Raw genomic sequence first — 23,933 nt, 5'->3', positions numbered from 1 at the left:
ATCGATGAATAATTGAATCACAATTGAAGAATAGAATAAACGAATTAATTCGAAAGAATAATTCACTTTTAAAAACGTTTCGTAGGTCCAATGAAAATGGATAAAAGGTTTAGACCGACAGTGTAAAATGCACTATTGACTAGGAACCATTGCAAAAGACAAAAAGACGCTACAATGCTCGATGAAAGAAGCAAGATGCCGGATGTGTTTGAAACGTAGGTAAAGCGTTTGCAACCGCATGGTGAAAAAGTAATAAATATCTAGAAAGTAAGATGCCTAAAGACAAGATAAAATTCCAAAAAATCGAATAGTATAAATATTAAAATTGCAACGGCAAATAATCCGACGAAAAAATACGAATAAAAGGATAGAAAACCAACTTGACTAGAGCAGTGTCTTAGAACCGACTGTGACGTCACTGGTCAGCGCAGACAGACAAAATGACGACATGATGTCTACGTAGTAGCGGAACGAGTAACAAGTGGAACCGTTCCAATAAATGCTTTGTCAGATTTTACAACAGCTTATTAACTTTTTCGTGTCACGTTTTTAGATTCTTGAAAAACTTTCAACTTCATTTTATTCATATAAGTTTAATGAACTTGGAATATTTAACAACATAATCAGAATTGGTGAATAATTCGCTATAAGTATGGAGAATTGTCAAGTTCTAGGTCAATCTTGAGGGCAATAAACGACGATTTATTTGAAGATACAGTGAATAAACTGTATGCTCAGTGTGGTTACTCCATTACATTTTTACTACACGTGACGTCACGCTGGCGTTCCCCCCCCCACATCGATTCTTACACCTGTGAGTGATCAACCTTTTGTCTACTAACGTTGCTATTACAGTACAATGCGGCGCTTCCTAACAAGATGGCGGATTTTGGCGTCAGTGTATAGCCAAGTTTCCGTACTGTATATATACTGTCGCAAAATCACTACACACTAGTAGTAGTAAGCAACGCGAGCTCGGCCTGCCCTCCTTTTCAAGGCTATCCTCTCCACCAAAATCTAAATCGTCCAAAAATGGAGATAGAGGAATTTTGATTTCAGATTTGAATTCAGCTACCCCCAATTCATAAAAGGTTTAGTCCCATTTTCGAAAATACCCGAAAACAAGGGAGTTATGGCTGTTTTTTATATAGCTTTCCATTATTATTATGTATAGATTTTGAATATTCTAATTGGCAATAAATGAAATTGAAATTATCATAGTGAAAACGTACTAGGTTAATAAGATAATATTTTTTTTGCTCACAAAGGGAAAGGTTTTTAGGAGTGTTTGAACACTTAAAAGTTTAGGTCTAAACATGAACATTTTTAAATTTTAAACTTTGAAAAGATGAATCTAAATATGAAATCAGAAAATCAAAAATCAACTATGAATATGAAAAGAGTTGAATATGAATTCAACTCTGACCATTTTCACTTCCATTTCCTCCTTATTGTTATCTTATCTATCACACACATACACACTCTCTACACACACACACACACATATACACACACTCTCTCTTTCTCTCTGACAGATGTAAATTCAGTAAGCTTTTTGAGGTCCGCTGAAGTGCAGTTTCATTGACAGATATTTCAACGCCACTTAAAAGTAATTGTGCTTCATTTGTAGTTTCTTTTTATATATGTTTTACTCTTATTCTTCATCTCTTCTTCCTGTCCCCTTATTTTTCTCTATTCTCTCTTCCTCCTGGATAGAGCTTTCTGCTATCTTTTAATAATTATAACAATTAATCTGTCATGTTCCAATTATCTACTACTTTCTCTTTTTCTTAATTGCATTAATTTTGTTCATGTTACTATCGTTTATTTTGTTTAATTATCTGGATGTATAGTTTGTAATGCTGTTTTTGTGCAATGGGTCTGTCGAGACCTAGCACACCATTAATAAAATCAATCAATCAATCTCTCTCTCTTTGTCACACAGACACACACCAACTCTTAATTCACACAGCATAGCAGTAGATAGAGAATTGAACCCTCTATACTTAAAATATTGTGAAGCCCCAACCAGCTCCCAATAAGTACAGTAGAACTCTTTACATCTTATGTAAGATAGTATATTGTCATGAACCACAAGGTTCGACAAACCACCAAACATCAGTTCCTTCTTTAAGAAGAGAAATAATTTTTTCCAACTTTAAAAACTAAAAGCTGATCAGACAGTTTTGGCTGACAGTAAAAACGCTGAGGAGAGGTAGAAGTGGGGCTATAGCATTTTAGTCTCCCCTCCAGCCAGCTAGTGGAAAAAGCTTTCCACTTTTCTTCTGAATAATTTCTCACACTTTTTCATCGCCTACCTCCTGAGACAGACCGAGCTGGCCCGTGGATGGACATCCCCTGGTTCTCCATTCACACCATGGCAAGTTAGGATGGACATCAACAGTATAACGGTATCGTTCCACATTCAATTTATTTTTCAATATTGTTTCCCTAATGTCTTTGATAATATTGTTCATGGAAACGGCAGCTGTCAAGGTGTTTTCAGGAGTTATTCTCCAACCAATCCCTCATGTACACGTTTATCAAGCTTCTGTGCCACTCAGCTACAAAATGAACTTTCCAACGGCGCAGATGACTCTACTTCAAGCAGATAAAGTCTTTCTACCGATAACGACCTACCAATAACGACATGTAAAATAACAGAGGAGGATGTGTCAATCACACTGAAAGTTCCATTCATTACAAAAACATCCAACTTCACATTATTTAAATACATTCCAACCCCGCTATTCTGGAAAAATCAATCATGTTGGCTACCCAGAGATGAAATGATAATAGCGAAAAGCGAAGACACTATTCAAGTTCTAACTGGGAAGCAATTGGAGCTTTGTCCAGTACAAACAACAACGCTTTGCTATCTACCTAGACAACAACATTCGGGAAAAAGTGTACAGAACATTTAGTAGCGTCATCAACTCTTCAGCAGCTACAACAGTTTTGTGTGTTCTCCTGTACAAGCAGCACAGATAATATTGAGATTACAGAAGTATCGCCGACGGAGTTCTATGTAATAAACAACCAGCCAGGAACCACAATTAAATGTGAAGAAAGGGAAGATCACATATTATCTACAAATCTTCCAGGAACTCTACATATATCTATCCCGTGCAGCTGTGAGCTACAGTACAAAAATAAGACATTAATTAGAACAACCTTTCCTTGTGACTCCCGTGCACCAATCATTCCCAAAATCCAACATTTTTTATCTCTTCACTGGCTAAATATTAAATCACTAAAAATAGATTCCTTCCAGCCCCATAACAATCCGCATTTTGATAATTTCTCAGATATTTTAAAAGATGACTGGAATGTTACTGTACCAACTCTGTTTATTCATAATAATATAGCTCCAGATTTATCGAAAAAGTAACACTACCAAACAGTTGGCATGATATTTTTAATTCCACTTCCATGGCATTCTATTTTATTTATGCTTGGTTAGGAATAATCACTTTGGCATTATTATACTTGTTACTGAAGATTCACATGCTACTGATTATCCAAAAATCTCAATAGAAGCCTGCCATTCAGATGGTGGAGTTGAAGGATTGAAATTATGTATAGTTTTCACAATCAACACCACAAGATTGATTAATTAAAATAAAATCGCTTTTTTCATTTTTAATAAAAATTGTTAAGGATTTTTGTCTGATTTGATTGATTTATTACATAATTATTCGTACTATAAATGTATACTTATATCTATATTAGACTATTCTTGTTTTTTTATGTACACACAATACATTGCCATGTTTATTTATACGTATTTCTCTACAAAGAGGATTCCTTTCAATCAAGAATAAATATTTTTCAGGAACTTTTATTATATATGTAATGAAGTTTAATTTAAAGTTGTATTATTGAATATTATTCTATACATAATTGATCAAATATCATTCACTGACACATATTTTTCATTTTTTATCATAAAATATGTTTACTCAATAATTATCTGATAGGAAGATTGTAATTAAGGATAAATATTTCGTGTAAAATATGATTGAATTTCCATTATTAATATAGTTGAATCATTATCAATCGATATTATTGATTACTATATTATAATTAAAACAAAGTATTATTATTGAATTATAATAGTTAATGAAACTTATTAGTATATTATCAACACTGCATTAATCATGAATTCTAATTGAATTTATTAGTACCTATAGAATCATTTTTAAATTTATTATTGTAAATAACCAAAGATTAGATGTAATCTTTTTGACTACCAAGATGAATAATTTCCAATAAAAATGAATAAGACCTTTTCACCTATTGAAAATGGGAATTAAATTCTCTTTATCATGTAGTCAATTGTTATTACAAGAACTATTACTACATAAGTTATGGGCAATGTATAATAAGTTTACTCAATTGGTATCAATGTTATATATTTTAGGAAGTTCTACTCTGAATATTTAATAATTATCTTTTACTCGCCAGGCTGAGCACATGGAAGAGTAGGAGAGGGGAGGAGGTACTCCCTTCGACCTTGAGGAAGAATATCGAAGCACAGGAGTCAGTGTAGCTTTAACTGCGCTCCAAATATGTCATTTGGGATAATGGCGAAACGTCAGCAAGTATATATATATATATATATATATATATATATATATATATATATATATATATATATATATAATATATATATATATATATACTTGCTATATATATACGGTATATATATATTAACTTTCAAAAATTCGTGGATAGATGAATATGGTAAATTATCAACCGGGTACATCTATATATATATATAGACCAGGTATATATGAAAACTTTAAAATAATACATTAAATAAGACACTTTAAAATAATACTTCCCTACCGATCCCTACCCATGGCTCTGAGCACAACAAGAACTTTGACCAATGCTTCAAAGTCAAAGTCCTTGCCACCCTCCCTCCCACAGCTCCCTCCGTATATGTCAAGACAAAAGAATTGTCTTTTTTTGGGTGCTTGGAGCTGCTTCCAGTCCTGGTTTCAACAGACAGCAATAGTACCATAGCTATCAACTCTACACCAACTGTTTAATTAATTTAAATGATTAAGTTATTATCAATGGCTCTAGTTGAAAATAAGTATTTGGACAAAACTGGTAATACCAATGTTATTATTTATATACTTATAAAACTCGAATACCATTGACTTCTCACTGATAATTATTTGTGGAAAACTACTGTAGGCTACCATATGGATTGCAGTGATTGGAATATAGCTTCCTTATAGGCCCTAGGTGCTCACTAAGAAATAATATTCTCAGAATATTTTTACTTTATGTTATGATAGTTCTAAAGGATTCAGAATAGACCATGAACATTGATGAATTAATACAGTAATGTTGACAAAAGCCATATGATTTTTTCAAACTAGTTGAATGCTTTGTAATGCTAATACGATTTATGTTTGAAGTATGATGTAGGGTAGAAGAAAAAGGGAGACTCACCAAAACATAAAATATGTTTCCAACTCTGACGAAAATCTTTGAGTGTTAATAATAATTATATAATTATAACACTAATAATTATTAATGCTAGGATCTACCAAGTCGGTCAAATAAAATCTGATAATGTTCAAAACATGCACTGGCTGACACTGGACTGGAGTAAATCACCAATATAGGTGATTTTGTTTTGTCGATGGGATTACAAACCCGTGTTTATGTCCTCAATGGATTTGAACCCGGACCTCTGAATCATAGAGCCAGCATCTAGTCCAATCGACTACGGCCACTCCATATCATGTTTAAGATTCAACATACTTCTGTGCAACTGGGCATATGTGTTATCCAATCAGGAACATAGGTGTAGTTTGTACTGAAATCTTGACTTACCTTACTTCAAAATAATTGAACATGTTTCGATTCTGCGTGGTACAGTATACATTTAAAACATTGTAATATAAAATAAAAAAACACCACAATTATTGCAGATTCACAATAAAAAGTATTTGGCTACTATGAATTGATTCATAAAAGATGTCATTTCCATCATAAGTTGTCAAATTTGATTTAAAAGCTTAACTAAAAAAGGTTTTACAGAATGAATTAGTGAATCAGCTCTCCTATAAAAAATGAGAGGCTATTCAGAATGCATTACAAATTGATAATTCATTATAATCAAACAAGGCTTAGCCGAGCTATAATGTTGATACATTTGAATTATACGACTATAGCCCGGCCTTGGTTTAGGCATAATTATTGCAAAGACAGACAGACAAATGCCAAAGGCTCCATTTGGAACAAAGCCTTCACTTCTCAGTCGATTACTGTTTATTCATCCCATATGTTTATTATTAGTTTTCTATAATGCCATAACATACTAGATACTGAAGCTCTCTGTAATATCAGAATAGATTCATGCACAATGAATAACCTGATTCTCTGAATAGATTATTGGTAAAATTATGTCAAAAATGATTGATAAACAGAGAATGGAAATTTAGTAAAAATAATATGACTATGAATGATATAGTATCAATACTGTGACACTGAGCTTAATATTTGTTAATGGCATAAATATAATAGTAGATAAGTTTTGCAATACAATATTCATTCAATTACATGGATTTATTTCTGTATATTGAACAACAAATAACAATTGTTATGGACATTCAATTTTTGGCAGACTATTCTAGATAAAAGTATATTAGTGTTCCTTTCTATACTCACTTAGTGTTCCTCACTAAACTTTTTCCAGGAATGGAATTTGTGATCATCATTTTTAATCTGTTCGACAAGTGCCTACAATAAAACTAAGATGTTTTCACCTTAAGATAATAATTAGTATCAACTCTTAGGCCATGCTCTGTAGGTGACAAGTAGTCGGGGTGACAACTTGACGCCAGCGTGCAAGGTGTCATGTGAACGTGAGCCATCCCCGTCTACTTGTCTCCTTTCTAAGGAGGTGTCAACTAGTCGAGGGGACACCCTGACGCGAGGGTGCGAGGTGTCAAGTTGTCGTTTATGGTCATGACTAGTTGGCACCTTTGGTCCAGTAGGTGTCAAGTAGTCGGGGGGACAACTTGACGGCAATGGCATATTTTTATGAGGGTACAAGTAGTCACCCATGGCCAAAATCACCAGGTGTCAAGAAGTCGGGGTGACAACTAGACGGCTACCCGAAGTATATGGGTTCCGGACGGAGCAGTGCACATTACAGGGTCGCACGCCCGCTCTCGGTTTGCCGATGCTCTGCTGACGCATGCCAGCCGCCACTTTCTTTACGTCATGGCGGGCAAGCCGCGTTTCATTCTCTACTTCAAAAACCTAACATCTTTCTCTGAATTAAATTCTAAGAACTATTATTCAATAATAATAGTAGAGGTCTGAGTAGTTTCCCATGATTTTTTATGTTCTCATTGTTAGTTGACTTCATTCATACTTTGTATTTCTGTTTCCTCTGATTATTATTATGAAATATAGGATCTTTGATCTAATTGGAACAATAGATATTTTAAAATAATATAATATACAGTAAATACCAACCTACGAATGTCGGCTAGCAGTCGGCTAGATTGATGTTTGCGTTGAAATCCAACAATTCTTGGTAATGCATGCTTCATTCAAAATAAGTTTATTCTCAGTCAGTTTGTCACAATTGTGAGTCATTGTTATGCTTGTGATTTAGCATGTGCTAAATTTGTGTGAGTACTGTACAGTATTCTTGTACTACATATACCATAATACTTTTTTGGTTGTTAAAACAATTTATTACCAAAGTCCACTGCTCTATAATCGTTCATCTAAATTTCTAAGTTTAGGAGGAAGAACTAAAGGAGGAACGACTATGGAGGAAGGCTCTTTTCATCCAGATCATACATAACCTTTGGGCAACATAAACATTCTTTCAAGATTTTTGGAGAGAAATAGTACAGGCTCAGCCTAGTTTTTCCTCCAATGTCATAACTATATTATGATTAGGTGAACTTTCTACTCAACAACACATAATACTAAAGTATTCTTCTCTCTCTCTCTCTCTAGTATTCTTCTTTCTCTAGTATTAGTAGTGTAGTATAAAAATACTAAAGGAGGAAGAACCCCTATCCTAATTGATCCGAGAAAAAGGACTTGGCTCTCAAAAACGGACTCACCTATGTTCAGGTAATATTGTAGTGATAATGAAATATTTGAGATTCACTACTTCAAACTTGAGTGGAGTACAATCAAACCAGTAAAAACTGGTTAGAATATCAATACTGGTTAGAGGGATAATGTTTAGAAATTCACAAAATTCCCAAATTAGCTACCTATTCAACAACTATTCTATTATTTAACAAAAAGCATGTACAGTACAAATTCACATCCACAAACATAGTGCATCAGTTTGTGCTTGGCAATTAGTGGAAACAGAGCTCTTAGAATTGTATCTAAAATTTCTAAAATGTATTTTAATGTAGATACTGAGGTTTAATAAGTGCAGTCCAGAAGCATCCTGTGGTTTGGGACGTCTCTTCAGAAACGGAATTATTGGTGGTCTTTCATCTCATGCTATATTCTGGAGGCAAATAGAATACTTCTTCTATAAATGCTGTGTATATAAATTTAATGTACTGTATATATGCTGTAAATTAATAAATATAGAAACAAACAATAACGTTCTTTGGATGATTATAGAACAATTGAAAATTTAAAGCACTATACATTTAGGGACATTCTCTATCCCGTCTACAGGTACAAATTCGAAATAAATGAACATCAGTATATTGACTGATTCAAGATTAAAACAATGTTCATTTGTTGATTATAAAAACATAACAAAAGGTTTTTAATGGTATAGTGTTCATATTATAATTTTCAAGTCAGCACTGATATTCATTTATTTTGAATTTTCACCTGGAGATGGGAGTAAGTCCTGGAATTTATAGTGCTTTCAAATGATTTTAATGGTTCTATAATGTAGAGGTTTATTGTATTTTAAAAAGAAGTAAAAGGTATTTTTGAAAAAGCTGTACTTTTTGCTCTTCATTTGTATTATCTCTATATTAGTTATCAACCAATTAATTTATTTATTACTGCCGATGAATAATAATTGATCCCTTTAATAATTGTGATTTTTATAATTGCTCTGACATCCGGTATTACAAAAAACTTTGAAAATTCGAAATCAGAACTTTTATATCACGATTAATGACCAAGTTGCCCAAGCCGCGAAAATTGTTGAGTACAAATTGACGTCGCTCGACAGTGAGACACACTGTCGATACGCACAAGTGTGCACTGAACTGAAATCGGCTGCCGGCAGAGAGTCGCTCCACTCGTAAAAACGTAACTAGCTAGCGTCGCAAATGTGCATCGAGCCTTAAAGCAGGGGACGCGAGGCTCGCTGTAGGAATGCTCCTCTAGAATGGAGCTGGATGCCCCGTAGCATTTTGTTTCTCAAACAAGGATGATGAGAACAAATGACATTGTTTTTCAAAAAATAAAAGATAGGGTAGGGACAATATCATGCAACACGTTCATGTCTGATGACGCTCCAGCATTTTATAATGCCTGGTGTCAGGTGATGGGTGCTCCTGAACATAAACTGCTATGTTTATGGCACGTGGATAGAAGTTGGCAGAGGAATGTATCAAAGGTAAAAGGGGGGGGGCAAATAAGAAATCAATAGTTTACAAAACTTTGAAAGTGATCATGCAGATTTTGGACGAAACTCAATTCCAAACTCTGCTTGAACAAACTGTGACAGATCTTATGACCGACCAAAGACACTACAGAGTTTGGGGAGTACTTCCTAAAATACTATGCCAGCCGACCACATCAGTGGGCCTATTGTTATCGAGCTGGCATAGGTATAAATACAAACATGTATTTGGAATCATTCCACAGAACACTGAAACATGTTTATCTTGAAGGGAAGAAGGTCAAACGTTTGGACAAAACGATCGATGCTGTGATGAAAAAAGCTCGAGATCATTTGTTCAAACGTTTGATCAAGCTCGCCAAACATTCCCCTACGACAAGATCACTGCAAGTGAACGCCTCCCACAAAGCTAGTGAAGGTGTACCTCCTACTGATTGCACAGTAGTCAAAGAGGGAGAAGAGTGGATGGTTGCATCATCTACTGGCAGAGGGACCTATGTCGTGAGTAAATGTCAGGATTCTCGCCAAGAGGCCTGCTTGAAGTGGCCAGCATTTGCATTCATTGCTATAAGTGCACATGCTGCACTGATAACGTTATAAAAATGAATATTTGTAAACATATTCATGCCTGCTGTACAATTTTTAATCCAAGTAGCTCGTCCGGTAGTCACAATGTAGAAGATACAACAAATGCACTCCTTCCTCTCATTGAACAGACAAAGGTCTTAATGGGAGGGAATGTAGGGAATAATGAAAAGATTTCACTCAAACTTGGTAGAGCTCAAGATGTACTGAGCACAATAAATTTAATCATGAAAAATTCAGGCTTGTGGAAAGTAAAGTTGATAGTTTGCTTAGTTTGCTGAACAGCCTGCAACATCCTAAGCAAAAGGATGCCGAATTTGGGAGGAGGATAGATGCCAGAAGTAAAATCGAGCCTCAAATCAGGCTTTTCTCTTTAAAGAGAGAGGCAGGTACTACTTCAAATAGTCTACAGAAGCCAACCTTTAATGAGACTGCTAATATTATTAAAGGTTTGGCGAGTGGTAAAATAAATAAATAAATAAATAATCCGTTTATTGCTTTCTTAAACAATTACAAAAAATTTCAAAATCAAAAGCTATATACAATTCAAAAGGCAATAATCAGCAGATGCTGGGGTATAATTATCCTCTTTCCATAGAAGGATAAAGTGTTGTACGAGTGCGTTTAGTAAAGATTTCTTTCATCTCCTTCATTTCAATCCTTTTAGAGCCAGACTTGTTTGAATACGTTTTTCATTCTCTCCCATTCCGTCCTTTATCTTGCTACTCTCTGCCACGTCGCTCCGCCGCATACTCTCCTGAATTCTTCGTCCCATCTGTACGGAGGCCTTCCTCTGCTTCTGCTCAGCGTGCGTGGGTGCCAGCCGAGTGTTGTTTTGGCCCATCTTCCATCCGTTGTCCTTGCGATATGGCCTGCCCAATTCCATTTTCTCTCCATTATCATTCTACCTACATCTTCAATTCTTGTTTCATTTCTGATCCATATTTTGGTTTTCCCATCTATTCTTTTCACTCCTATCATTATTCTTTCCATCGATCTCACACTTGTTCTGAGTTTCTTGATTATTTTCTCATTGAGAGTCCACGTTTCGCAGCCGTATAGAATTGCTGGTAGAATACATGTTTGAAGTAGGCGTCTCTTGCTTTCCATGGGAATATTAGATCTGAAGAGATAGCTGTATTTCTTGAACATTGACCAACCTATTGCCATTCTTCTAGTAAACTCTCCCCATTGTCCATCATTTCCTTCATCATTCTACATACTTCTTCGGTGCTATTTCCTATAATAACAATATCATTGGCGAATTTCAATGTATTCAATTTCACCCCATTGATGTTGATTCCTTTTTCCTGCCATTGTAATTCGTCTAGAGATTTTTCTAGAACTGCATTAAATATTTTTTCTGATGGTATATCTCCCTGCCTTAAGCCTCTATATTTACTTTAACCACTCTACCTTTTCCTCTCAATTTGAATTCAATTTCCATGTTTCTGTAAATGAATCTGAATAATTCCAGGTATTTATTGTCAATTCCCAAGTCTTCAAGCGTTCGTAATATGGAAGAAGTGTTGATTTTATCGAATGCTTTCTCGAAATCAATGAATAGCAGCACTAGTGGAAATTTGTATTCATTAGTATTCCTTATCAGTTCCTGTAAGACTAGGATGTTATCCAGCGTAGAGAAGTTTTTCTTGAATCCGGTCTGGTTGATTGAAGTTGCTGCCGTCAAATATCCATCTATCCTGTAGGAAATTACTGCCAAAAATATCTTGTAAATATTTGATAGGAGACTTATTGGTCGGTACTTCTTGATTTCCTTTCTATTACCTTTCTTGAAGAGTAATATCAAGTTAGCTTTGAGCCATATTTCAGGAATCTTTCCACTCATAAGGCATAAATTGAATATTTTTGTTATTATTTCAATAACTCTTTCGCCACCTGCTTTTAACTCCTCGTTTGATATTCTATCAGAGCCTGTTGCTTTCCCCTCCTTGAGATGCTCGATTGCGCGCTTTACCTCACTCTTCAATATCGGTGGACATTCTTTATTTCTACATTCATGTTCTCCAATTTCTTGTTCTGAGTTACATTCTTCTGGTTCATCTTTCTTATACAGATTCTCATAGAAATCGCAAATTATCTCGAGTATACCTTCTATTTATCTCACTTCATTTCCTCTCTCATCTTTCATACAAATCATTGTGTTCTTTCCAAGTAGTTGTTTTCTGTTGAACTCTTTAATGCTATTTCCAAGGTCTCTTCTAACTTCTTTGTTTTTAATTCAGTTATCCATTCATACCATTTCTTTCTGATGAGTTTCGAAATTTCACTGAATTCTATTTTGTCTCTGCCAAGTCTTTTAAGCTTTCTTCTTTTCTCCAATAGCTTAACAATCTCTCTTGGAACCTTTCTTTTCTCGTTTTCTCTTACGTTTCCTAGAAATTCTCTAGTTTTTCTCATAGTATTTGTCAGCTTATCAGTTAAAATATTCGTGTCTTCACATTCATCAATTCTCTCTCTATACAAATTGACTTGTAATTTCTGTTCAAATCCGGAGTTTCTCAAATCCATTGCACTTAAGTAGATACAAAAGGACGACTCTGGGACACAAGTGTCCCAGAGTCGCCCTTCACCCCAAGGTCATCCAGGTCAACCACCCTAACCTCAAGGTCATCCAGGTCAACCAACCCCAACCTCAAGGTCATCCAGGTCAACCAACCCCCAACCTCAAGGTCATCCAGGTCAACCAACCCCCAACCTCAAGGTCATCCAGGTCAACCACCTCAACCTCAAGGTCATCCAGGTCAACCACCCTAACCTCAAGGTCATCCAGGTCAACCACCCTAACCTCAAGGTCATCCAGGTCAACCAACCCCAACCTCAAGGTCATCCAGGTCAACCACCCTAACCTCAAGGTCATCCAGGTCAACCACCCCAACCTCAAGGTCATCCAGGTCAACCACCCTAACCTCAAGGTCATCCAGGTCAACCACCCTAACCTCAAGGTCATCCAAAAAAAAAAAATTAAAAAAAATTAAAAAAAAATAGGCTAAAATAAGAAAAAAAAATAAATAAAAAAATTGAAAAAAAAATTGAAAAAAAAATTAAAAAAAAAATTAAAAAATAAAAAAAAAAAAAAATTAAAAAAAAAAAAAAAAAAAATTAAAAACACATAAAATCGGGAATAAATGGGAAAAAAGGGAAAAAAGGGGAAAAAAATTCCCTCCAGATCCTGAACTGGGGTATAAAAGGAGTTGTTCTGCAAGGAGTGGGAAATTGTGTCTTGTGCAGTCGTGCCGTCAGTACGTGTGTGGGCCACCAGTACGTGTGTGTGATTTCAGTGTACTGGTTTTGGATTACTTTCATCTTTATCAACATCAAGAGTAAGTACCAATGCATTTTATAGTTATATATATATATATATATATATATATATTTATATTATATTCATGATTCAACAATTAAGTTCAAAAGAGTAGAATTTTGAAGTAGATAGTTTGAGACTGATAATTAAATTCGAAAATGACAAGTTTAATTATGAATTAGGTTCCAATACATAGAGTAAATGACATAGTCAAAAATGACTAGTGTAATTATGAATTAGGTTCCAATACATACAAGTTAAGAGTTTAATTGTGAATTAGGTTCTTTGAGTTGATGGCTGTAATTCATCCTAACCTAAAAAATGTATAATCACAAAGTAGATCCTAGACCCCATTCACATGGTTGTAATTCATCCTAACCTAAAAACCGTATAATCACAAAGTAGATCCTAGACCCCCATTCACATTCCCCCATCCCCACCCCACCCCACCCCACCCCACCATACAGCTCTGGACCATCATCCCCTAGAACATAAACATCTATGACCCTCCATCCTCGACCCTTGATCCTAGATATTGATACTGATTCACCACCTTCATCCCCCACATCTGTTGATGAAGGTATATATATATATAGAGTTGAATACTGCATACCATACTAATACAATATTGTTTTGCATTGTTCCAGATGAGCAAAGCTGTACGATGTCAGCAAACAGAAAACTTTGTGGATGAGTTTGTTGTCCTGGAGGAGGCATTCAAATCCCGACTCACGACTCTATACTACAATAATGCATACAAGGATGAGCCTGCCAAAGATTTCCACACCTTTCTGAGCAGTCTGAAGGATAAAATTGTCCACATTATCAGTCAGCAACTGCAGACACATGGAGCAATGAAGTTCAATCTAGTATTGGAGGCAACATATTTCCACAGCACCCTTGATAAGACCTTCTTCGAACAAGAAGAGTTTCAGAATGTTGCCTTCAAAACTCCAAGCTACACCATCTTCAGTATCATCAATCTTCCAGACATCATCAACCAAGCGTGCATGACCCTACTGGATGAGGAGTCAAAATTCGAAGGAAATTCCAGTGGATGGAGTTTGCTTATCATTGATGGATTGCTCATCAGAAGTGGACCTCAATCCATAACACCAGTCATCCAACCACAACCAGTCATCCAACCGTCACCAGTCGCCCCACCATCGCCACCAGTCGTCCCACTATCGCCACCAGTCGTTTCACCATCGCCACCAGTCGCCCCACTATCGCCGCCAGTCGCCCCACTATCACCGCCAGTCGTCCCACTATCGCCACCAGTCGCCCCACTATCGTCACAAGTCGGAAGAAGTATCATATTCTATATAGTTGAAGTCTTTAAACATAAATCCTCTATGGTGTAGTGGTTAGCAAGTCAGCTTCCCAAGTTGGAGGTTCCAAGCTCAAATCCAAGGCGGTAAAGGTAAGTATTAAAGGTCAGTATCAACAGAACCAGAGGATATATATATATATTTTTTTTCTTTTTTTTTTCTGTATGTAGTGGGTAGACAGGCCCACCACTACCAGTCACCCCACCGCCAGTCGTCCGGCTGCCGCTGGTTGCCCCACCTGTCGCTCGGCCGCCACCAGTTGCCCCACCAGTCGCCCGGCCGCCACCGGTCGCCCCACCGGTCGCCCCATAAGTCGCCCGGCCGCCGGTCGCCCCACCAGTCGCCCCACCTGTCGTCCGGCCGCCACCAGTCGCCCGGCCGCCGCCAGCCGCTGCCGGCCGCCGCTGACCACCACCGGTCGCCCCACTGCCGCCAGGCATCCCACCGGCCGAGGCCAAGACGGCTTCAATTTTGTAGTAGCCCTCATCACACCAATCAGCTAATATCGAATGTATTACCATTTGTAATATTTTAATAAAGAAATAAACCATCATTGGCTGATCCACTGTCTAAAACAACTCTCATGTAATGATGTAAACATGTATGAAATAAACCTCATTTTATGTGTTAACCATTGATTGAGAGTTTCATTAATTCATATAGGTAAAAAATCACCTTACTTTACTTTGAGCGACCCCACTCCACCTCCCTCTGTCACATGACCAATGGCCGCCAGCATTAAGGACTCTAGCTCAAGATGCTCATGCACGACCTGTCACTACATGGTCATGGAGGCCTATCACTCCAGATCAATATGTACATGGTAGACCTACTGGATCAAGATGTCCATGAGAGACTCTAGATCAACATGGTCATGCTGCTCTAGAGATCAAAATGATATTGAAGATAGATATTTTCAATGACTCCCACTCCATGCTCAGACATGACATATTCTCAATGACCCTCACTCCTCCTGTTACATGTCTGTATAGCATAATTGGGTCGTCCACTCAGTGGTCAGTCAGTCAGTTCAATTACTGATCAGTCTGATCAGTAACTGATCAGTCACTGTTCAGTCACTGTTCAGTTATTGATCAGTCACTGAACAGTCACTGATCAGTCTGATCAGTCACTGTTCAGTCACTGTTCAGTCACTGATCAGTCTGATCAGTAACTGATCAGTCACTGTTCAGTCACTGATCAGTCACTGATCAGTCACTGATCAGTCACTGTTCACTTACAGCAAGCTGCAATGAGCTTAGACATAGTTGTTAAAGTATACATAGTATAGGAGTTAGAAGAAGGCTAGAATTGCTCATTATTGCAATCAAACAGGTATTTGTAGGAACAATAGTTAAGAGTACAAGGCACATCCTGCACTATCAACTCCTATAGTAAATTTCTATTAGAAACATTTATGGATAGTCATATAGTGCAGGGTGTGAGATGCATCTTGAGACTAGTGCTTGGTTAAAGCTGTTTCTTATATATACTAAATCAACAGGTGGTGAAATAAAAACAAATGTTGGATAATAATAATCATATAATTGGATATGAAACATGGAATATAGAAATACAGAATAAAATATATAGTGCGAATATAGAATGATATAGACATACAGAATAATTGGATATGAAACATGGAATATAGAATAAAATACAGTGCAAATAAAGTCCCGGTGGGGATGATGCCAGTGGTTGGATGGCTGGTGGTGGAGATGCTGCCGGTGGTTGGACGGCTGGCGGTGGAGATGCTGCTGGTGGGGATGCTGGTGGTGGAGAAGCGACCGGTGCATCCAGTCGCCTCAACCACTCCTCCAAACCAATACTATTAATCTCAGCTAGCTGTAAAGAAAGAAAAATACTATGGATTAAACAGTAATAGAATACATTCCAATTTTACATTTCAAAGTATGCAAAAATGAATTGAACCTTGTAGAGTTGGTAAGACAAATTAATATTCAGTACTAGCATATGGTTTCAAAATGGTGGGGTGGGCTTGAATATATAGACCGGAACCGCATTCCTCCTTGTAAGGTCTCTGAAGTGAAATTTTAAAACATGTTAATCATCCACCAAGAGGAGAATTGGTGCGTAATGATAACGTTCAAGGTTGTCTCACAGTAAGCTTGTATATCCTTATCTATAAACATTGCTACATTGTGCTGTGAGATGAGTGAAAACTGTGACAAGAAATGACAAACTTTGATATACCAATTTTCAATGAACTTTCATTGGAGATATATCCTATTAAAGCATTACCATAATGTTTTTCAGTTTGATTGGTTCTATGTTAAGAATGTAAGATTTGGTGAGAATGATTTAATTTATATAAATATATATTCAGAAGACAACTTTGAATTCATTATTATTCTTCTAAAAGAATATTCAACTGTGCTGAATACACACACACACAACATAAAGAGTTTTAAAAGGAAAAGATGGAATTTGAATATTACTGCTGGATATGTATTGAAAGAATGGTAAAATCTCATCCTAGTTGTCAAGTACATCTAGAATTTATGATGGTAAGAAGTTCGTTTCACTTAAATCTAGCAGAAGTTCGTTTCACTTAAATCTGTCACTAGATTGCCTCTCTCTCTCTCTCTCTCTCACATATCTCTCTTTCTGCTATAAATCAACATCAAATAGGCCGTGACTAAATGTAATTGAGCATGACTGAATGTAATTAGGTATGACTATATTAACTAGAGCATGACTAGAGAGAGAGAGAGAGTATCAAATCCATACTTCTCATCTACTAATAATGAAGTATGTATAAATAAATATGAATATTTATACATAAATATTGAATACTTATAATGAAGTGAATATAGATAGAGGAAAAGTTCTCATAGAGTACATACCGCTTCATCATCAATGTTAACCAATTCAGGAGTTCTTCCAACTCTAAGTATAGTGACATCACTACTGAGTGTGTGAGAGCTTCTAACACATTGAAGAAGATTTATCTCCCCAACATGCAAAAAAAAAAAAAAAAAAACGGGATTGTGTGGGATATTTCCTTATGGATAAGCCGACTTTATCGTTAGGAGATAATATGTATATTTCCAATGAGAAAAGTTTATAAATAATAAGTTTGCGAGTAAAGCTGTTTATGGTTTCCTGTTCTAAAAATTGCTCCACTTCTTGACCGCATATCCTTTCCATTCAATGATTAGGAAAAACATCCTATTATCTCATTCACACAAAACAATGTTTCCTCTATTCCTTCCACTCTAATAAAAATAAAAGCAGGATATATGCGGTGTGAATCATTTCCCGCGAACTCTATTCTTAGTCCAGGTGTGAATTTGTTCTATTATGAAGTGTTTATTCCTTCCACTCTTATCAATATTGAAACAGGATATGTGGTGCAAATTATCTAGTTCTATAAAAACTTATTACTTCACTTCGCTAAAAGCAATCTACTGCTGATAGTCTCACATTCCATGTATCAAATTCCAAAGTCACATGAAGTTGTAGGAAGGATTACCAGCAACCTTGGCTGCATTACTGTTACAACTCACGCATTGAATGCGGAAAGCTTAATTGAGAGATCCATACATAGTAAAACATTATTGGAAATGCCAATTTTGTATAAAATTAGAGCTCTATATGATTTCATTATAATAACTACCGATTGCATTAATTTGATGCCGGGGTGATAGAATGAGAAAAGTAGAAATTCAAGTTGTAATATAACTTGAAAGATATTGACTAAAGTGGAATTGTCTGTCATATCAGCTCCATTCATGAATGAAAATCGTCGACCTTATACTGAAATGAAATTGAATAATCCAATATTAACTTAATATACTCACTGTTCTCTGTACGGCTTCTGAAATTATTAAAATGGAATAGAAGTTACCAAGTACCTTTTTTGTATTCTCCCATTCATCGATTCTGATAGAAATTCCCAAATCATGAACCTGAAATTCAGATTCATCCCAGTTCTGAATTGAAAGAAAACCATTTATTCTAATAAATTTATAAATTTCGATTCATAACATCATATAATATCATAACTTACTAATACTTTACTTTGTTAGCACTATATGTCTATCCATAAATGTTTCCAATAGAAATTTACTATAGGAGTTGATAGTGCAGGATGTGCCTTGTACTCTTAACTATTGTTCCTACAATATACCTGTTTGATTACAATAATGACAAATTCTACCCTTCTTATAACTCCTATACTATGTATACCGTAGGAACAATAGTTGATATATTTTACAGTTTGAAAACCTGGAAGCATTGTATGTGTCAAACTATTGGATAGAGGAAGAAGTTGAGAACCCCAACATAGATTTGAATTATGAAATTAGAATCAAGCTAGATGTTCTAGAGCATAACACCAGTAGGAATAAGGAAAGAGTTATTTTCTGTATCTGATTGCCTTGACCACATCATCAGCTGACTTGCTTTTAATTGGTATAGCAAAGGCGAACTTACTAAGACAATTGATAATAGTAATTATGTATCTATAACCTTTGTTCTGTTGAGCATATGGTATCATCTCAACAAGGTCAGCTTGATAGAGGCATAAAGACCTTTGACTGTAACCTTTCTTGTTGGGAAGTTCCAACAAGCTTGCTTGTGCAGCTCTTGTGCTAATACTGTCTTATCCATACTGGATATATGAACTTGCTAATTAGCATTTATATAGGCATCAGGCTGTTGAGCTCAACCATCATGAACTTCCTAAATGGTATGATAAAGACAAGTTTATCATAGAAGGATGCTTCCTATTGTATTTACTATACCTTAAATGTCTGAGAGTGCTTACTCTAGAAGTTGAAGGGTGTATGGAATAAGATGTACAACATATTTCTCTTGAAATAACACACTCTCTCTTTTATTGATACATAGCATAATATATAAACTGAGCATTCATATGAATAATAAGATTATTTACATTACAATTCAATAGATTCAGTTCAATATATCGAGAACTATCCAGTGATATAATTCACCCAATCTATCACTTATTTCGCAGAATCCTCTGCTGAATGAGAATTTCAAGATGGCTGCTCCCTCGCATAGGTCGGTATAGCTTGACACTTCGGCATCATGAAAGATGAATGTTAGTGTCTCTAGAAAGTTTTGAGCTGTTCCAAACGGTTCTGGTAGGTCCTTATCTCCAAACTTCAGAAATGGTTGTACAATCCATTGGTTGCTGGTTACTAGTAGACAGTCTCTGCACTCACACATATCTGCTTGCTCCACTGCAGGCTGATGTTGGCAGTGGTAGTGGTAACAGCAGGAGTACTAGCTGGAGTAGTAGCTGGAGTTCTAGTTGTAGCTGATGCTAGTTCTTTACAGCACGGTGCACAGACCTCAACTGTTGATGACCGCTTCCAAAAAGTCTTGTGATGTGAATGTAGGGCGAAGACATGTGTGCAGTGGATTTGTTGACACTTCCTGGCATGAGGTATGACGTCACTTTTCAAGCAATTTTCTCAGAATGCTGTACTGGGATGCATCACCATCTATTTTATAGTCATCATTTGATAAGGGACGTGACCGTTTAGCAGGGATAGTACTGCTTCCTGACTCATTGACTTTATCAATGAGCTCATCATGTGATGAGGAATGTAGCCGTTTAGCTGTTGTAGTACTGCTAGCTGCCTGAACCTTGGGAATTTTTTGAGAGTCAATCATCTCTTCTTCCTCCTCCTCCTCTGCCTCCTCATCAATGTCTGCTAGAGTGGGGATCTTGTAATGTCCATGTGCAAGAGTTGTAATTCCATCATCTAGAATATACCTCTTCTCATCAGCTTTGCTCAGTGCCTTCTTTCTCATGACTTGAGTCATGATCTGATGTTTCCTAGTGCCAAACATCACTTGTTCTCTATAGATATCCTCATCACCATATAGACAATCTAGATAGTCATGGAAGCCTATATAACGTTCAGCATCTGGATGCATTTTTGAGAGTTCTCGCCCAAGTATTGGTCTCCTCACTCCTTTAGCTTTCTTTATCAATCCACTTGTCAGCTGATTTGGATCACTATTGTAACACCTACAGGCATATAGCTTTGATCGCAGGCCTACATACTCAAGTGGCGCTCGGCCAGCATATTCGTCTTTGAACTTTCCAAGCACCATTTTGTTTGCATCCGAGTAGCATGGGTGGTCTGTAGGGTACTCTGAGGTGTCAAAGGTATCTCTAGGCTGCTGGTTGTTGATGATGTCGTTGTACATGTCCTCTGTCTTGACAAGGTAGAATAAGCTATCAGTATCTTGATATAAGAGTTGAAGACGGTCCTTGTAGATGGGCTTCATGATGTTATAATGGAATTCGTACATGAGGGTTTTGCTGATGTCAAGCACTGATAACCCTATATAGATGGGCTTATTGAGCTCCACTTTCTCATTATGCATTGTAACAGCACAGATATTCTCGCCAAAGATGATGCGGTCCTTGTACACTGGTCAAGCAATCAGTTTCTTCAATCGCTTCTCATCATTCACTAGCTCCATACTCATCCTTTTTTGCACATTCTCCATCGTCTTACCAAAAACTGCGTTGTTCATGAGTTTGAAAAAGTTCTATTCAAACTTATTCTTCGACTGCTGTCGAAGTCTGGTGTTTAGCATGATGTAGGGTGCTGGGAAGTCCTCCTGCTCAAACCTTACACCTCGATGAACTTCAGTGATTTTCAATCCATTTTGTACTGCTTGTTTTAGGGTGCGGTGATGACATACATATCGTTCACGGTTGCTTAGAGCTGTCATGAGTTGTACATGATTAAATTTAGGAGTTTTTTTGTTCTCTGCCAGTAATGGGAAGTCATTGTGCTCCTCATGCAATTCGGAAGGGTACTCAATGTCCACCTCCAAGATGTAGCCAATCTTTTGAACATCTCCAACACCCTCAATACCTCTGCTCACCCCCTCCAACTCATCTTTCTTCATCCACTGGAATTTCCGGCATGGAAGTGGTTGGCACATTGCCCAGCCGTACAGGTTGTTCGCATCTGTGTACAGGAGATATGATGTAGGCTTCTCGGGGTCAATAGGCGCTCCTGTGTAGGCATTGTTGGCTACAGCATGATGGTGTATACAATTTGTTATTCCTCCTCTGATACCTCGCTCGATAAACATGTATATGTCATAGTCAGTAAGGAGCTCAAGCTCGACTTTAGTATATTTCAGCATGACATCAAAGGAAAAGCCTGGAGATGTAAAGTAGTGAGCACAATCCAAATCATAAGTCTTCATGCATACATCGCGGAAGCTCTCAAAGACATCAGCCAACAGGAGAACATCTGTTTTCAAGTATAGGTCACTGTATTCTCCCAGAGTTCTACAACTGAATTGGTTCCACACAGTTTGAGCATGTTCATAATCATCACTGCTAACACTCCTATCAACCAGCTTGCTGAAAAATGCCTCTTTGGGTGGTAGCAATGTTTCTTCGAGTCTCTGCCATGAATCGCAGTAGTCGTATGGATACACTCCTTTCCTTGAGACAAGGCTCAATTTGTTTCCAAACACCTTGGCAGTATGTGGCAGCACTTTGGACAAGTCTTCCGGATTCAATGCTGATTTGACTAGGTTGGTGACCAGATTGTCTAAACTATCAGGCGTAAACCAGAATGTATCGATGGATCGAAGGTGCATTTTTGGAGATATTTGTTTGGTGAATGATATATACTTTTCCGATGAGTTTGGGATGACAGACAGCCGATCCTTATCTCTACCCAGCTCTGGAATAATGAGGTGTGTATCATAGTTTGAAGAGTTGTGGAGAAACACTGGTATGAATGATTGTCGCTCTTGCTGCAGGTTGCATTTACGGCATAATGCATTCCGGTAGATACCAGTTATATGACAATGGTCATACACCTTATCTTTATTGAACCGTTCATTGCAGGCCTCACAGAAATCAGCTGCATTATGTCGTTCTTGCTCTCTTTTGGTTAGTGGGAGCAACTCGATATTCCTGCAGTCAAGTGCCTCATCAAAATCTTTTGCATACATGGTGAGGGTCTTCATGAAATGTTTGGAGGCATCAGGACCCCTGTAGACAATCGGCTCATGAGGGATTAGGTTAGTGATTGTCAGCCAGGAATCTTCCAAATATGGGTCCCGCACAAAGTATAAGCAGTAACTCATTGCCCGATGGTACTGGATAACTTTGGTAGCTTTACCAATCCATTGTTCATTGTCTTCATCAGGTTTCTCCAGGATGCACTCAAAATCGGCGTATGCTACAATAGGTACTCTATACTTTTGCACATGTTTCTCAAACTTTAAGGTTGGAGGTTTACCATCTTTTCCAACCTGTGGCATGATGATTCTTGCTAGCACAATACTCCTCATGCTCAGCCATCCTGCGTTCTCCATCTCTGTCGAGGGTGTAATGGGTGAAACATCATCTGTAGATGATAATTTTATGTTGACATTTTGTGAGTTGGGATCTCACAAGTCTTTCAAAATTTTTAATGTAGCAGTAGTGGCTGTTTGATTTATGTTCATTGTCATCCTCAAGGGTACTGTTTTCATCATCATCCTTACTCTCACAGAGGAGGAGAAGATCAAAGTGTTCTGCCTTCATTGCATTTCCAACTCTTCTTGGAAATATAACATTCTTCTCATCCACACCATAAATATTAACTGATACCCCTGGATTATCTTTCTCAAATATATCGATTTGACTGATGGTAGTGGGAAATCCAATGCCTGAAAAGTTGTATCTCTCTTCCAATTGATGGTATCGGTCGTTGACTCGTTCAGGATGGCCTTGTACATGTTTGGCGAGGATGGCCCATTTGAGACATTGCTGGTCCATGTTTATAGGATTGACGATTGCCTTTCGCGCTGATAGAAGAGGTAGAAGACTGATGTAGGATGATCCGAGTAGGGGAGTATGTTTGCTAATCCTGATGAGCAATCCATCGATGATAAGCAAACTCCATCCACTGGAATTTCCTTCGAATTTTGACTCCTCATCCAGCAGGGTCATGCACGCTTGGTTGATGATGTCTGGAAGATTGATGATACTGAAGATGGTGTAGTTTGGAGTTTGAAGGAAACATTCTGAAACTCTTCTTGTTCGAAAAAGGTCTTATCAAGG

General features: G+C 37.0%; 1 protein-coding gene and 1 long non-coding RNA gene across 2 annotated transcripts; one reads left to right on the top strand and one right to left on the bottom strand.

Annotated features, from left to right (window-relative positions):
* Nucleotides 1–1,579: 1,579 nt before the first annotated feature.
* Nucleotides 1,580–15,801, top strand: LOC120354953. The gene is made up of 2 exons (XM_039443142.1): nt 1,580–1,609; nt 15,016–15,801. Coding segments are annotated over exons 1-2 (366 nt in total). The 5' UTR covers nt 1,580–1,608; the 3' UTR covers nt 15,381–15,801.
* A 569-nt stretch (nt 15,802–16,370) lies between these two features.
* On the bottom strand, nt 16,371–18,295 carry LOC120354952. The gene is made up of 2 exons (XR_005573331.1): nt 17,713–18,295; nt 16,371–16,690 (listed from the first exon to the last, which is right to left on the bottom strand). It is a non-coding gene; the product is annotated as an uncharacterized LOC120354952 (long non-coding RNA).
* Between the last annotated feature and the right edge of the window lie 5,638 nt (nt 18,296–23,933).

This window comes from Nilaparvata lugens, chromosome X, assembly GCF_014356525.2.
Source record: "Nilaparvata lugens isolate BPH chromosome X, ASM1435652v1, whole genome shotgun sequence".
Classification (NCBI taxonomy): domain Eukaryota; kingdom Metazoa; phylum Arthropoda; class Insecta; order Hemiptera; family Delphacidae; genus Nilaparvata; species Nilaparvata lugens.
Note: the sequence above shows the minus strand (reverse complement) of the source record. Positions and strands in the feature narration are given on the sequence as shown.